At 39.8% G+C, this 17246-nt stretch overlaps 1 protein-coding gene across 1 annotated transcript in view; it reads left to right on the top strand.

The window, feature by feature from the left end:
* The window catches only part of LOC132139458 (transmembrane protein 8B-like), a 136049-nt gene that overhangs the window by 55298 nt on the left and 63505 nt on the right, over nucleotides 1-17246 (top strand). Inside the window, exon 3 of the mRNA XM_059547814.1 lies at nucleotides 3047-3254. Coding sequence (XP_059403797.1) covers nucleotides 3047-3254 — 208 coding nt within the window. The remainder of the gene's footprint in view (nucleotides 1-3046; nucleotides 3255-17246) is intronic.

Genomic DNA, 17246 nt, shown 5'->3' with positions numbered 1-17246 from the left:
TTGCTGCAAGTCCAGTTTACAGCACATACAGCTTGGACACTTATCTTAGGACAGCTCTGTATTGCTTTGATGAGCTTGGCAGTAATATGTTTGGATGTGGTTTGCTAACATGCATAACTAATTGGGTCACCTACAAAGCACCACATGCTCTGCAAAGGATGATGAAGCCAGGCCTGAGGAGCAACACATTGCATAATATATGATATGTACTTTGCACTTTGTGTGAACTGTATGGATAAGAGCATTTAAGGATGCATGGTAGCTTCATCAGGTGCATTCATTCAGTCCCAGGGAAATGTTCATTTACTGTAAATGCTAAGTTAATTAGAAAAACGGACAGGTGTCTTCTGCTGTGATCATTTGTGTATGCGTATGTAAGTCCTGTGTCAGTGTATTGCACCATACTCAACACTGGTGTTGTCATTTATCTTTTTAGAAAATCAAGAATAAAATTGGTAACAATTTACAAAGTTCAGTTTGTTAATAGTAGTTAATTATTAGATTAGAATCATTTTTAGAATAATGAACAACAATGTTTTACTGCTGACACAATTTTAATCATATATTTTTAACATACAGCCATATCATCAAGATATACAGCCTTATCATGTCTACTCATGTGATATTGCTAATTTAACTTTAATCCAACTTTAAACTAAACAAAATATGAGTCTATAATCCATAATAACACTTCCTCCAGTGAAAAAGTCCACAGACAATTGTTTTGATCTGTTTTTGCTTGTAAATTGTGCTTGATCTGTGCATATTTCTCTCCTGATTCACAAGACGTCTTTTTTTACTGGTAATATAAGTAATATACAGGAATCATAAGTTTGCCAGAAGCAGCGATTTGAAGTTAATTCATTAAAAACACAGTTTTTCGCTTCATAAAACATTTAATTGATGAACTAGTCATATGGATTATTTGTGATTTTTTGATGTTTTTATCTATCTTATTCTGATGGCATCCGTTCAGTGGATAGGATCCATTGCTGAGCAAGTGATGTACTGGTATTTTCTCCAGATCTGTTCCTATGAAGTTGGTAATAAATTTGGAATTTTTGGGTGAAGTTAATATTAAACATTGTTAGAAAATAACCAAGCACCATAGCTGACCGTCTGTGCAGTGTGTGTATATAACTTGCACGGATGTCTTTATAGTTCGAACACTCCCTCTGAACTACAAAGCAGTGCCTTAGTAAAAATCTGGAGCTTCCACTGCCAGGCTCAAAGGAAAAAGTTCATTGTTCAGTGCAAAACACAACCAATATAAAATCATTATCCAGTGCTGAAAATATCTATCTGACTGTACACAACACAAGCTTGGGCTTTAACAGTATTAGTCAAGTTGTCACATTCACATGTGCAGTATGGGGTCTCCATCAGAATAATACACTGGATGAGGATCTTTTAGGTGCACGGACTCAGAGTACAAAAGGCAAGGATGACTTATATAATAAACCCTACAGAGCTTCAGCAGCAATATTTTGAGTTATTACCTGTCAAGGATCCTGGACCCCTGGGTTAGCATGATCATCTCCGAAGATTGCATGTCTGTGTCACAAAGGAGAAATCCACAAAGAAATCACACAAAGAAAATACATTATAAGCATATAATAAATAAGTGGTGACTTTTTATAATATATTTTCCTATTGTTATTGTTTTTGTGTTTGTTTTGTTATTTTTCCCCCCAAGATTTTCATTCTTTAATGAGACATTTTCTTCATTTTAATATCCTAACAGTTATTCATTACCTATTAACATTACCTTGGCCTCTGATTTTATCCCCATGAAAGAACATCCAGATGAATATTAATATATATATATATATTTTTAATTAGGGAATAAAAAAAATCATTCTAGATGAGGTGTATTCAAGTCATTGAGCATCACATTATTGACCCAGATTTCAAAAGACATATTTCCTGAGGGTGCTGCACCACCTGAGCAATTGCCATTGGGAAAAGGATAGTTTTCTCCAGGTGTTATAGACTACTTTTGGTGGGTGTTTAGCTAGCTGTGCACAGTGATGGCGGTAAATCCACTTGTGAACACTAAAAATGTGTCACATAGTGATATCAGTTTTCATCATGGGTACCATTGTGTGACCATTGTGTCATTGTGTGACTTTATTACACATGTGGTTGTGTTGACTTTTGCCATTTTTAGTTGTCTCAAAAAGCCATTTCTACATTTAAAATTAGAGAAACAGAGAATGAAAGAGTAATTGAGAGGCTTTGTTGTGAAACCTTTAATATGGGGACTTTTTTCAACCCAAGGATTGTCAGGGCTGTGACTGACAAACTACTGGAGACACAAAGCAGTGCACTGAGCAAAAATAATTGCAGACAGTGAAGTCTTTCAGAAAAAGTGTCATGGCATGATTTGTTGCAGGCTCCTGCTGTCTGACTGTGTCTGTATCTTGACTGACAGGCTAGAAACTGAGGGAAGACTTTTTTCTTTCATGGCCTTGTGCTCCCATGTCAAAATGAAGGAAAGCATGTTGTGGTTTTGTGTTGACTATTAGTCTGATGTGAGTGAATGATTTTCGTCTCTTCCATTCTTCTCTCCTTTACTTGTAATTTGCAACCTAGTCGGGGCATTGTTACAGTCTTTCTAAAGTTGTAAGCATTACTCAAAACATTAACGATAAATATAGATAAATGTTTGAATATTTGTTTACGATTCCCTTCATCATGGACCATTGGATTGTCTCCACACTGTAGATGATTTCAGGTTTTACTATACTTGTGGGGTCATTTTATGCTTCTCTTTATGAAAACATTAATGTAAATTGTGTATTTTTGCACCTTTAGTGGCGCCAAATGGAACTGCAATTTTGAACATTCCAAATAATCAAATAATAGACTAATGTCAGCGTGTTCATTTCTACAGTATTTGTGCCAGCTTTAATAAGAAACTCAAAGCCATATTTGCTTCACACTGGAATGTAAATGATTCTTAACAATGACTGATGCATTTAATCTCATCCAAGATAACAGTCTGCAGTATGTCTTGAAATGTAACTGTGGCCTTGGTTTCCAGGTACTTCAGGTCAGGAGCTCCACCTGTAATCAACCCCCTCCAGACGCGTTTTCCAAAGGACACTATTGTACCAGGCTCCTTCGCTGTCACTCTGACATGGACGCTGCCCAACCGTACAACAGGGGTTTTCAATGTCACCAGCCCCCTCCCAGGTGACTGGTTCCTGGCTGCACACTTACCAAAGGATAAGGGGAAGATCTCTGTCAAGGTAAAAACACAGAGGAAAAAAAAAATAGAAAATAATTTCTGCTTTTAACAAGAGCTAAGCTTGTTCATGATGAAAAATGCCTTATGTTCATGGTTGTGCACGTATGTTTCTCTCGGCATTTATGCATTTATAATTGAAGTCACTCACTTCCGCACAGTCAGTGGGTGGCCTTCATGGGTAGTAATTTAAAACTGTGATTTCAGAACTTGTCATATAATTCTTTTTCAAAAGAGATTTCCTGTCAGAATGCTCATTATTTCGCATGGGTTGTAATCTCAAAGACAATGGCAGTTTTCTTTTGTATAATGTCTTGAATATTCATTTATATATATTACATCATGTTAGAAGTACATTACTTAAAAAAAAAAATGGTTTATCTTTCTTATTGTTCCCAAAACCACACACTTATCCAAGTATGTCTCTGCGGTATGAAAGCATGTTTCCATTGTGAAATAATGTGTAGAATTAAAAAGTCATGCTGTGTGATATAAAGTCACACTGTGAGATGTACAGTAAAGTTACATTAAAAGGAAAAAAGGATTTTAAAATATATTTTGTTGCAGGATAAAAAAACAAAAAAAAACAAAAAAACAAACAAACAAAACAAAAACAAACACTGGATGTCTATAGTCTACAAGACTGATTTTTTTTTTTGAGTAGAACAAATCAGTAGCTCTCTGAACTTTTGAATGTTATGAAAATGGTTTTGGTGTCAGGTAGTAATGTAACCACAATAAAAGGATTTTATTTACTTTAATAAAATAAGTTCATATTGAAACACAAGGGGTCAATCATGCATCATGTAATGGCTCACAGTAGACAGCTTACATTGTTTAATAAATATATAAAATATTAAGAACAACTGTCACGATTATTTAAATGGAGTGCCCATGAGCTTCAGTAGAGGGCACTCCAGTCAGGACCATTCCACCCATTCACCACCAGTTGTCACTTGGACACTAGCACTTCTCAAACTGTTGCACCACACCCGAACTACATTACCCATGAGTCACTGCATCACAATCACCTGCCACACCTGCACCTCATTCATCAGCCAATTTCCTTGCCACACCTGCACCTCATTTACACACACACATAAAAGCAGCACACTCACTCTCACTCACTGCGAAGTCTTGTTTAGCCAGTCTGACATTTCCGAGCGTTTTCCCTGTGTTTATTATTCCTGTGTTTTGACCTTTGGACTGTTTATTCCGACTCTGATTCTCCGCTGCCTGTCCCGATCCCTGCTTGTTTCTGATTACGATTCTGGTTATCCCTGACACACCTGACGCCATTCCTGATCTCTGCCTGTATGACCATTCTGTTTAATAAATGCTGCATATGGATCCGAACGCCTCCGACTCCTTGTTACAGAAAACTTCGCCAAACCAGGATCCAGCAGCTTTAAGGAGTAAATCCAGGTCAGCCATGACTCCAGTAAGCCAACTTATGCGTTTACGTCAGGGAATTAGGCCCATCGAGGACTATGTGAAGAACTTTATTGAGTTTGCCCATTTATCTATCATGGACGAGATGTGCCTGATGATATTTTTTCGTGGTGGCCTATCTGAGCCGCTTGGCTCACTCATGCCTTTGCATGATCCTCACTGGACTCTGCAGTATTATATTGATCTGGCACTCCAACTGAGCAGCTCTGCATATACTGTGGGTGTTGTGGAGGAGGAACACAGCACTTTTGCAGTATCCACCACTCCTGAGCCTTGTCCTGTTATGGCCGCCAGCCCAGCGCCTCTCCACAAGATGGCCGCCAGCCCAGAGCCTCTGCACAAGATGGCCGCCAGCACAGAGCCTCTGCACAAGATGGCCGCCAGCCCAGCGACACTGCACAAGATGGCCGCCAGCCCAGCGACACTGCACAAGATGGCCGCCAGCCCAGCGACACTGCACAAGATGGCCGCCAGCCCAGCGACACTGCACAAGATGGCCGCCAGCCCAGCGACACTGCGCAAGATGGCCGCCAGCCCCGTCGACTTTCCAGAGTCAAGTCAGGTCCCCGTCGACTTTCCAGAGTCAGGTCAAGTCACTACTAACACCCAAAAGTCAAGTAAAACAACAGTTAAATTTCATGAGTCAAGTCAGGTCCCCGTTGATTTCCCAGAGTCGAGTCAGGTTCCAGTGAACTCTCCAGAGTCGAGTCAGGTTCCAGTGAACTCTCCAGAGTCGAGTCAGGTTCCAGTGAACTCTCCAGAGTCGAGTCAGGTTCCAGTGAACTCTCCAGAGTCGAGTCAGGTTCCAGTGAACTCTCCAGAGTCGAGTCAGGTTCCAGTGAACTCTCCAGAGTCGAGTCAGGTTCCAGTGAACTCTCCAGAGTCGAGTCAGGTTCCAGTGACGATGCTCAGGTGCTCATGAACACTCCAAAGTCAGGGTTAGTCACCGTCGACCTTTCAGAGTCAAGTCAAGTCACCGGTGGCCTTCAAGGACAAAGTCAAGTCACAGTTGATCCTCAGGAACCAAGTCAAGTCACAGTTGATCCTCAGGAACCAAGTCAAGTCACAGTTGATCCTCAGGAACCAAGTCAAGTCACAGTTGATCCTCAGGAACCAAGTCAAGTCACAGTTGATCCTCAGGAACCAAGTCAAGTCACAGTTGATCCTCAGGAACCAAGTCAAGTCACAGTTGATCCTCAGGAACCAAGTCAAGTCACAGTTGATCCTCAGGAACCAAGTCAAGTCACAGTTGATCCTCAGGAACCAAGTCAAGTCACAGTTGATCCTCAGGAACCAAGTCAAGTCACAGTTGATCCTCAGGAACCAAGTCAAGTCACAGTTGATCCTCAGGAACCAAGTCAAGTCACAGTTGATCCTCAGGAACCAAGTCAAGTCACAGTTGATCCTCAGGAACCAAGTCAAGTCACAGTTGATCCTCAGGAACCAAGTCAAGTCACCAACGATCTTCATGAGCAAAGTCAAGTCACCAACGATCTTCATGAGCAAAGTCAAGTCACCATTAACCTCCGTGAACTAAGTCAAGTCACCATTAACCTCCGTGAACTAAGTCAAGTCACCATTAACCTCCGTGAACTAAGTCAAGTCACCATTAACCTCCGTGAACTAAGTCAAGTCACCATTAACCTCCGTGAACACAGTCAAGTCACCATTAACCTCCGTGAACACAGTCAAGTCACCATTAACCTCCGTGAACACAGTCAAGTCACCATTAACCTCCGTGAACACAGTCAAGTCACCATTAACCTCCGTGAACACAGTCAAGTCACCATTAACCTCCGTGAACACAGTCAAGTCACCATTAACCTCCGTGAACACAGTCAAGTCACCATTAACCTCCGTGAACACAGTCAAGTCACCATTAACCTCCGTGAACACAGTCAAGTCACCATTAACCTCCGTGAACACAGTCAAGTCACAGCTGATCTTCATGAACCCAATCAAATCACCACAGATCTACCAGAGCCTCGTCACATCTCAGCCGAACTCCCAGAGCCTCGTCACATCTCAGAGCTCTCGTCCTATCCTGTCACGGCCAGGGAGGCCGTCAATGAGCTCTCATTCATTCCGGTCTGGGCTACGGAGACCATCCACCAACTCTCTGTCTGTCCTGTCATGGCCACGGAGGTCCTCCATGAACTAACCGCCTGCCCTGTAATGGCCACGGAGGCCAGCTACCATCTCATCACGGCCACGGAGGCCGCTATTAACCTGTCAATGTTCTCTGTTTCAGTCCCACCTGAGCAGACTTGCGGTCCGGTGCCATCGACTCCACTGTGGTGGTCCTCTGCTCCGCCCTGGTGGGCTTCTGTCCCGTCTGCTCTGCTGTGGTGGTCCACTGCTCTGCCCTGGTGGGCTTCTGTCCTGTCTGCTCGGCTGTGGTGGTCCTCTGCACCGCCCTGGTGGGCTTCTGTCCCGTCTTCTCAGCTGTGGTGGTCCTCTGCTCCGCCCTGGTGGGCTTCTGTCCCATCTTCTCGGCTGTGGTGGTCCTCTACTCCTCCCTGGTGGGCTCCAGCTCCACCTGCTCCACTCTGGTGGGCTCCCACGCCACCTGCTCTGCCTTGGTGGACCCTTGTTCCCGAGTTAGGGCCATGGCGGGCTCCTGTTCCCGAGTTAAGCCCATGGCAGGCCCCTGTCTCCTATGTCAGGTCCAGAAGGGGCTCCTGTTTTCCTGAGTTAGGCCCAGGAAGGGCTCCAGTTCTGCCTGCTCTGCCCCGGTCCCCGACCACGGCACTTCTTCATGGACCTGGCCCTCCATCCCTCCCCCTGTTCCGCCTCCGCTCCACCGCCCTCCTAGATTGTTTTGAGCATCTGGAAGCCGCTCCTTTGGGGGGGTGGGGGGCTATGTCACGATCATTAGATGGAGTGCCCATGAGCTTCAGTAGAGGGCACTCCAGTCAGGACCATTCCACCCAATTAACCACCAATTGTCACTTGGACACTAGCACCTCTCAAACTGTTGCACCACACCCGAACTACATTACCCATGAGTCACTGCATCACAATCACCCTGCCACACCTGCACCTCATTCATCAGCCAATTTCCTTGCCACACCTGCACCTCATTTACACACACACATAAAAGCAGCACACTCACTCTCACTCACTGCGAAGTCTTGTTTAGCCAGTCTGACATTTCCGAGCGTTTTCCCTGTGTTTATTATTCCTGTGTTTTGATCTTTGGACTGTTTATTCCGACTCTGATTCTCCGCTGCATGTCCCAATCCCTGCTTGTTTCTGATTACGATTCTGGTTATCCCTGACACACCTGACGCCATTCCTGATCTCTGCCTGTATGACCATTCTGTTTAATAAATGCTGCATATGGATCAGAACGCCTCCGACTCCTTGTTACAACAACTATGTCATACAGAGCAAGTCTCTTTCATTCATGTTCTGGTGACAGTATACATTTTTCTTATATAGTGGATACTGTTATATTTTCCTTTAAAAGTATTGCACTAAAGTATTGTATTAAAAGTCAGTATAATATAAGTGTTATGCTTCTCTATAATAATTTTTCAATTGTGGAATTTTTCACAGAAATAAGCAGAACCGTCAAACCTGAACCAAGACTATCACAATCAAAAGTTGAATTCTTTTTTTACATGTTTGTATTATTATAAATTAAATACTGTAGACGCTGTCCAAATAATTTCCCCCCTAGTGTATGTTATACAGGCCACAGAATCAGATATTGGATATGCCAAGATTAATTGTATGTCTGCCTTAAAGAGTTATGACTGAATGCCTTCCACTGGTTTGTGTTTGCATGTACGTAAATACAGAGAACCTGTTTTCTCTGTTTCACTTAGACTCACATCCACTTTAATTGTGCTGCCATGCATAATTTATTCAATACCTGACAGTTTTATAAAATGGAAGAAAAGTGTTATTATATTCTGGAAAATAGGTCTAAAATATGATTATATGCTTGCTTTAATTGTATTAGAAAACAACAATAGCCAAAATGTGATTTTGGCCTCTAGAACATAAACTGTGCAAGTGAAACTTATAAATGAGATTTGGTTTTTAAAAGAATAGTTCACTCATAAATTAAAATGGCCATAATTGAATCATCTTCATGCCATTCCAAACACTTATGACTTTCTTTTTCTGTGGAACACAAGTTGAATTGAGTTAAATTACATTTATGTTTACATTTATGCGTTAAGCAGACACTTTTATCCAAAGCGACTTACAGTGCATTCGGGCTATAAATTTTTATTATTATACATTTTTTACCAGCATGTAAATTAAGTAAAGTAAATTAAGTAAATAAAGTCTATTCCTCACACTTAGACATAATGTGACATCATAAGAATAATATTTGATATTTTTTATAATTTTATGGTGCTTTTGTGCTCTTTTTAAGTTTTTTAGTTTTAATTGCAGAGTGACTAGCACATGAACTGAAACCTCTTATGAAACCTTTTATGTTCAGTGGAAGAACGAAATTCATATTGGTTTAGAACAAAACAAAGGCATTCTATCTTTTTTTTAAGTGACCCCCATGTTTAAATAAGATTGCCTTAAATAAGATTGAATCCCACTCACTGACAATGATAAACATGAATTATAAAGAAATACAACTGAAAAAATACTGCTATTCTTCTTCTTTTTCTTCTTATCATCATTATTATTATTATATATAAATTCCAAGAAGAGACTTTAATAATTTAACAGTAATTAAATTGTTAATTCACACACAAATAAATAATAATAGTAATAATACTGCTACTAATAGTATTTATAGTTGTTATGAACATTTGGAACTGATAAATACTGTAATATTAATAATAATATTGTGATGTAAATACCAAGATGGAATTTTAAGAATTTAACAGTCGTTAAGTCACAAGCAATGAATAAGAATAACAATAATAATGATAAGAAATATTAAGATTGAGTTAATGCTATTGTGAACATGTGGAACAGATAAATAATAATAATAACAACAACAAACCATAATACATGTTGTTATCTTTTTGGTTTTATTTTTGTTACTATGTTAACTTAATGGACGCTGGCACAATTTATTGTTAAACTCTTAAAATCCCATCTTACGATTCACATCATGACCATAAACTGCTACAACCCAAGTACAAGCCCATAACTGACTGTCAAGCAACAGCTTGCAGGATTGAAGCTCTGTGGACACATGGTGCACAGAGGTGAATCTCAGCAGAGCAAAGCTGCAGTGGCCCTCAGCAACGTGCAAGTCTGTTCTCTCAGCTGATGAGCTCCACAGTGTCTGTGAGGCTAATCAGGAAGCAGCCGGACCCTGCTCTGCAGGCGCACAGTCACACAAGCAGATGGCCAAAAGAGAGAGGGAGGAAAGGAAAGAAGGAAGAAAGAGGGGGGTGAGTAAGAGTCAAGCACGCAGTAAAGATCAGCTGGCCATCTCTGCTGCGTGAAGCTGCCACAGTGAATGAGTATAGCGAGCAGAAGCCAAGCATCCTGACAGTTTGCCTTGCACTTACTAAAATTTTGGTCTCTAAATGGGGTAGTGTTGGCGCAGTGGATAAGACACACGTCTTTGGCTTGAGAGACCCGGGTTTGAATCCACTGTGAGACACCAATGTGTCCCTGAGCAAGACACTTAACCCCTAGTTGCTCCAGAGGCGTGTGACCTCTGACATATATAGCAATTGTAAGTCGCTTTGGATAAAAGCGTCTGCTAAATGAATAAATGTAAATAAATCAATAAACTAATTGGAACTTGTCAGCACTTGGAGATATTGTGTCTCTCTTGTTTTGGGGTCTACACAAGTGAGGAGGGGGGCTGTCCGTTTTATGGCTGATTATCTCTGTATTGAATTTTATTTAGAGATAGTTAACATGCCAAAGCACATTCTAGATTTTCTGTGTTAAGGTGTGCCAGGTCAGTAGATGCCAATGTTCTTGTTTAATGAACTTTCTCATAATTCCCACCCATTCACACAGGGTTATTTATGAACAATATTTGTTAGGGAGGAGAAGGTCAGCCTTTTTAATCAGATAATGATCAAGTTTATTCAGTCAGTCAAATCTTTGACTGAGTAACGGTATAGATTTTAATTTCTCTGACAACAGTGATTGGAAATCTTTGCCTTTAAAGGGGCAGTTCAATCTTTCATATAATGAATGTCAGTGGACAAGTCAGTGTTGTGTTGACATTTGACTTTCATTGTATGGAAAAATAAGTTGAAATTCTTCAAACTTTTCACACAGGTTTGGAACAACAAGAGGGTGGCTAAATGATGAGTCCAATTTGTTTTCCCCTGATCTGTCTCTTTAATGTAATTGTATTTTCTGTAAATGGTTCTGAGCTTTAACTTTCTGTGATTTAAAAAAATCATTTTTTTAATCATAGGGCTGTTTTTTTACATAATTATTGTGTCCAAAATAATTCAAGTAATTAAAGTCACACAATACCTATTGACATATGGAGGAAATAAATAATGCCATTAGTCAAATTAATCTTAAACTTGTTATTTGTTTTTTTGTTTTGCAAAAAAATAAAAATAAATACATTTTAGCTAGAAATATGACTGTAGAGAGATGCAGAGAGTTTGCAACCATGATACGAAAATAGCTATAGCTGTCTTAACACCTCATCTTTTTTTACAGTATCCAAAAACTCCCACACTGATGAGCTAACTTTTTTTTGGTGTAGGTAGAGTGGCTCTTTTTTGTCTGTCATCTTCTCCAACATGGTTTTGAGCGCCAGTAATCGCTACACACTACATCATCTGCTGTTTTCTGTTTTATGATGACTGGTAACCAGCAATACCTCCACCTAGCATGTTCAAGTGTCAACCAGATAGTTGCTAGCCTGGATTATTTATGACATTATTATATGTAATATTCACCCACTAATAGGGAACGTGAGCTAGGTTTAGACCGTCCTGAGACAGGTTAGTTTTACCCTACTGATGTACCGTCGTTGCAATAGTAATCCTGCTCAGTACGAGAGGAACCGCAGGTTCAGACATTTGGTGCGTGTGCTTGGCTGAGGAGCCACTGGTGCGAAGCTACCATCTGTGGGATTATGACTGAACGCCTCTAAATCAGAATCCCGCCTAATCGTAACGATACCGCAGCGCCGCGGGACTTTGATTGGCCTGGGATAGCCGGTCGACCCCCCGGGGCCGGCCGGTGTGGTGAGCCGTTCGTGACTGGACCGGGGTGCGGCCGAACGAGTGCCGCCCCTCTCTGGAGACGTTACCGCAAGTTTGTGGAGAACCCGGTGCTAAATGACTCGTAGACGACCTGATTCTGGGTCAGGGTTTCGTGCGTGGCAGAGCAGCTCACTCGCTGCGATCCATTGAAAGTCTTCCCTCGATCCAAGTTTTTGTTTAAAAAAAAAAAAGAGAAAGATGAGGAAAGAACAAAACAGCCCTTTTCTGACTCCTGTTAGCTATCTGTCAATGTTGCGTAGATGGAACACGCATCTAGGACAGAATAGTAATAATATAAATAATACACACACACACACACACACACACACACACACACACACACACACACACACATATATACATATATATATATATCACAGTTGTTGTCAATATGCCTACCATATTGTGAATGCAAGTTTGAAGAAGTAGATATAACCACCCAACTGTTGATAGAAGTAGGAAAGCAGAAATTTCTGTCATCACTAATTTATTTCTGGACTCTGGAGCTTAAGCACAGAAAAGAGAAGTAGAGAATTGTGGGAGATGTGCGGGGAACACCAGACTTTACCAGTAATGAGACATTGGATCCCTGCAGTTCGGTTCTTTGACAAATGATAAATGTTTTTTGTACAAGTTAATGTTTTTTTATTACTCAAATGCCTTGGTGCCTTATATGCTACGGGTTCATGCACAAGTATTTCTTTGAAGTTCAATCGTATTTTGAGGAATTTTACTTTTACTAGCCTGTCAATTACATTACCAGACACATGTTTGGAATTCACCATGCTCCACCATAAATGATAAAGAAATCTTTTACTCATTGGCCATATGGACTCCGTGTTGTTCTGCATGAGCAGTGTGTCAGAGATATTATCCCTCACACAGCTGGAGACCACATTATACATGCAAAATGCCAACAACGGTCCGCTATCAATTCTGTGTACTGTTTGGTGCTCTGCATGCATGAACAGAGGGCTCTAATTATTTCACTAGTTGATCAAAGTTGCCAAATTTGTGCTGTGAAAAGGGAAGCAATTATTTGCATATTTTTCTCTCCTTCCTTTTGTCTGTGCTGTGTGTCTGGGCTGGCACGTGAGTTTCGAACGTCCCCCCTTATCAAATCAGATCAATGAAGAGTTGTAAGGAGGCAGAGGCATCACAACTCGACAAATCTTGCATGTCCGACACAATGCGAAAAAGTGCAGGGTGGAAGAATGCGGGATGGGGTACAGAAGCAAGGCCGTGTCTGCCTCCACCAGCACCAGCTGTGCCTGCTTTATGGATGCATGGACAAACAACAGATGGGGCTTCTTCTCTAGTTTGTTATTTAATGGTCGCTGTTTTACTTTTTCATCCTTATTATCCCACCTACAACTCCAATCTGCCATTTTAAGCTAATAACTGATGTTTCTATTTACTTTGATTGCGTGGTAGCAATTCATTACGTTTTAGATTAAACATCCAGGGCAGAAGGACATTATTACGTACTAAACAATACTTTCTGAAGTAAATATTTGCTTACTACTTTTTTTTAAAGAAATTACTTCAACAAGGATGCATTAATATATTCAAATGTGACTTATTAATATTTATATTTCAAATATTTTTGAACTTTCTATTTAGTAAAGAATCCTGAAAAACAAAAATATTCAGCAGCAAGATTGTTTTCAACCCTGATAATAGTACAGACATTTTCTTGAGCCCCAAATCAACAGATTAGAATGATTTTGAAGACTATTGAAGAGTATTGAAAATTGAGCTTAACCATGACAAGAGTAAATTACACTTTAAAATTATTGAAATAGAAATTTGTAATAATTATAATAATATTTCACAATATTACTCTTTTTACAGTTTTTTACCTGTATTTTTGGCATCACAGGAATAAATGTCATTTTAAAAAATTGCACTGTATTATGAGAAACTTGTATGCTTATTCTTCTAAGCACATTCCTGTATATACAGTTACTATTCACTTTCATAGTCATGTGTTGATATTATTTAGTCAGAATGCTTTTCTTATTTTGTGTTTAATTGTATTACGTTCAAATTATGTTAGTTGTATAAATGTCATGTTAGCTCAATTGTGTGTGTGTATGTGTGTGTGTGTGTGTGAGTATACTTGGCCAGTAAAACTACTGAACATACTGAACAATTAAAATAAATAATAAAAAAAATAAATAAATATAAAAATAAAGTAAAACTGAAACAACTTACAAATTTGCACATCATTTTCAAAACTGTCTGGAAATGAATGTCCAAATAAAGACATTGCATTGGGTTGTGTACCGCTCATAGAAAATGTACTGTAGTTCATCTCAGTTGGATCAAGGTTAACTGTAGTTTGACCCTAGCCTCTGCTGAATTATACCAGAACTACACACTTTGGTATTATGCTGTAGGTAGTATTATAGTCATTTGGGTAGTTTATATACAGTCTATTATTAAAGCAATAGTAATAGTGTGCCAGCAATAGCAAACTGCACGGCAGTCTATAAAAAATTATTTTCTTTTGCTGTAATACAGGAACCGAAAGGGTTATTGAAGACATCAATGAATTGCTCTTGGCATGTCCAGGTAAATGTCTAACTTATTAACTAGAAGTCAGAGCCGATGCCTTGAGACTATCTTAGTTTTGGGTCGTGTGGCTGCAGAAGTGATTTGCAGAACGGTTCATGCTGAAATTAATGAGTCTTCTAATCAAGCTGAGAGCGAATTAGACTTTGATAATACACCTGAAATAATGAGCGACCCATGACTCGGTCTATGCAGTTACACCTGCCCAGTGGTGCAAATTCACCAAAACAGACCTTAATGAAATGAGAATGTGTTCTGCCACCATAATACAACATGTATCTCTGTGTGTCAAGGCTACTTCTGAAGCAAAGTCTAAGAGATTTACAGATATTATAGGTGTATTAAGCATCAGAGCAAATGATGGAAAATATGTGGTTTTTGATTAGCTGCTTCTTCTGAAATATTTATATTGATGTTTACTGTCATATTGAAAGCTGCAAAGAATAAATGGTGGATAATTTGCATGCTTCTTGCATGGGACGTCATCGTTGCGCTGGCCAGGGAGTCAGTCGTTTCTAAGGTGTCCCGTTGTCAAAATCACTCGAGTGCACTGAAACGTTCAATCCCTTGAAAATACTGAAACTGCGTCGGCTGCTCATTATATTCACCAACCAGAAATGTCTCTGTAAGTCTTTCAAGCATAAATATATGAAGACAAATCCTTTTTTTTCTCTCTTTTTAAAAGATTTTGTTTGTAATTATCTATCTCTAATATGCCTGATGGGAACAATCCTGCAAGCTTTCTTGTATTATATAGGATTCAGGCTTATACAGATTCAGAGTAGTTAGAAAAAGATTAAAAGACCCCTTTAATCTTTTATTTATTCATTAATGTATTTTCTGCCTTTTTTCTACTGAGATACTAATGTTTATATAATATTTTTGGGGGAAAGAAGTCTCGTTATGTTTACAAAGGCTTCATTTATTGGTTCAAACTTATTGTAAAACAGTAATATTGTGAAATATTACAATTTAAAATAAATGTTTTCTATTTTAATCTATTTGACACTGTAACACTACATGGGAACAAGGAGCAAGGAGACGCTGGAGATTTCTTCAACATGGGAACACTTTAAATACACAGGGTGGTGGTGTTGGCACAGTGGATAAGACACATGCCATTGGTGTAAGAGACCCGGGTTCAAATCCACTGTGAGACACCAATGTGTCCCTGAGCAAGACACTTCACCCCTAGTTGCTCCAGAGGTGTGTGACCTCTGATATATATAGCAATTGTAAGTCGCTTTGGATAAAAGCGTCAGCTAAATGAATAAATGTAAATGTACACAGACAAATGGGACTACAGACTACTAGACTCATCTGGCATCAATGAAACAACATAGGAAACACTTGGAATTAAATCAATGAATGGAAGACTGGGTAACGGAGGCTACGTCTACACTAATCTGTATATATTTGAAAATGGAGTTTTCATCTAAAAACGCTCCGTGTCCACACTATCATTTTAAAACGTTTTCCAAAAGTTCCTCATCCACACTAAAATGTATGAAAACGCTTACATCCGCCTACTGCGCATAAGTAAAGCTTCGACCTGCGTAATTTCCGCTAGGTGTTTATTTACTTTTCGGCTCTTTGAAACTTTGCGGCAATGTTGAGGAAAGGCACTGAGTTTTTTAAATGGACCGACAGTGATGCTGCGAGTAACACAGGAGTATAAAGTGGCCAAAGCAAGCGAGAATGTAGACCGGGAGACATGCCAAAACAAATACGGCGAAATACTGGACTGAATTGGTCATATGACTGCATCATATGACTAAAAATGCGTCATCATATTCAAAAGCCTCCGTTTTCACAGTCCACACTACGATGCGAAGACGGCGTTTTCAAATTTATCCGCTTTGGAGAGCGTTTTCCAAAAGCTACGTTTTCTTTGACTTAAAATGCCGTCTCAGTGTGGAGGCCTAAACACAGAGAAAATTATATGTTTTCAAACGAAAACGCATTAGTGTGGACATGGCCGGAGAGAAAAAACAGACAAAACATGGAACTGAGTCTGACAGACACGTGATGATAAGCTGAATATTCAGCAGCCAATACTCCAGCCTTTTTGCCATTTTTAGCACATCACCTGGCAATGAAAAAATGAAAGAGTTCCATTCAGGAAAATGAAAATAGAATTATATTGAAATATAATGTTTTAAGCAATTTAATTCTAAAATCCTTGAAGAATAAAAGCACATTTCAGCAAGGATGCTTGCAGCGTTGCTCACACCACTGCAAGCCAATTAGGTCTTTCCATTGCCTGCCCCCTCTCTTCTTGCCTACTGAATAGGATTTCAGTACTGGAAGAGGCTGTCACTGCTGACAAAAGCGCGGTTATTGTTTAACTGCATTGAACTGACAAATGTGCCAGCAGACTCTCGCTCCATACCTTATGAAGTAATAACATGGCTAACTGACCTCAACTGAAGCCAGCAGTGATATGCGGTTGACATTTGACAGCACTGTGGTTTGAAAAAGCCAGTGGAAATGACCCCGCCTCTCAAACAACGGAAACAGGAATGTGCACTCTGGAAAGCTAATGTATTCTTTTAGCATGATTCCTAGATATTTAATACCTCTTTGTTTGGTGTGATTGTGTTTCTCTGTGTGGAGATGGTAAGAAAAGAGGCTGGCCAAGTGAAGGGGTTGTACCATGCCTTTCGACAATGATGAATGTGTTTAGGGCAGGAGTACCTGCGTGAGAGAAGCAGAGGTTTCCAAGATGAAACGCTGCATTGTAATTTGCCATGGTGTGCCATAATAAACAAAAGCTCTTTGTTTAA

Source organism: Carassius carassius, chromosome 4 (genome assembly GCF_963082965.1).
Source record: "Carassius carassius chromosome 4, fCarCar2.1, whole genome shotgun sequence".
Taxonomy (NCBI): domain Eukaryota; kingdom Metazoa; phylum Chordata; class Actinopteri; order Cypriniformes; family Cyprinidae; genus Carassius; species Carassius carassius.
The sequence above is the reverse complement of the archived record's forward strand: the minus strand, read 5'-3'. Positions and strand labels throughout refer to the sequence as shown.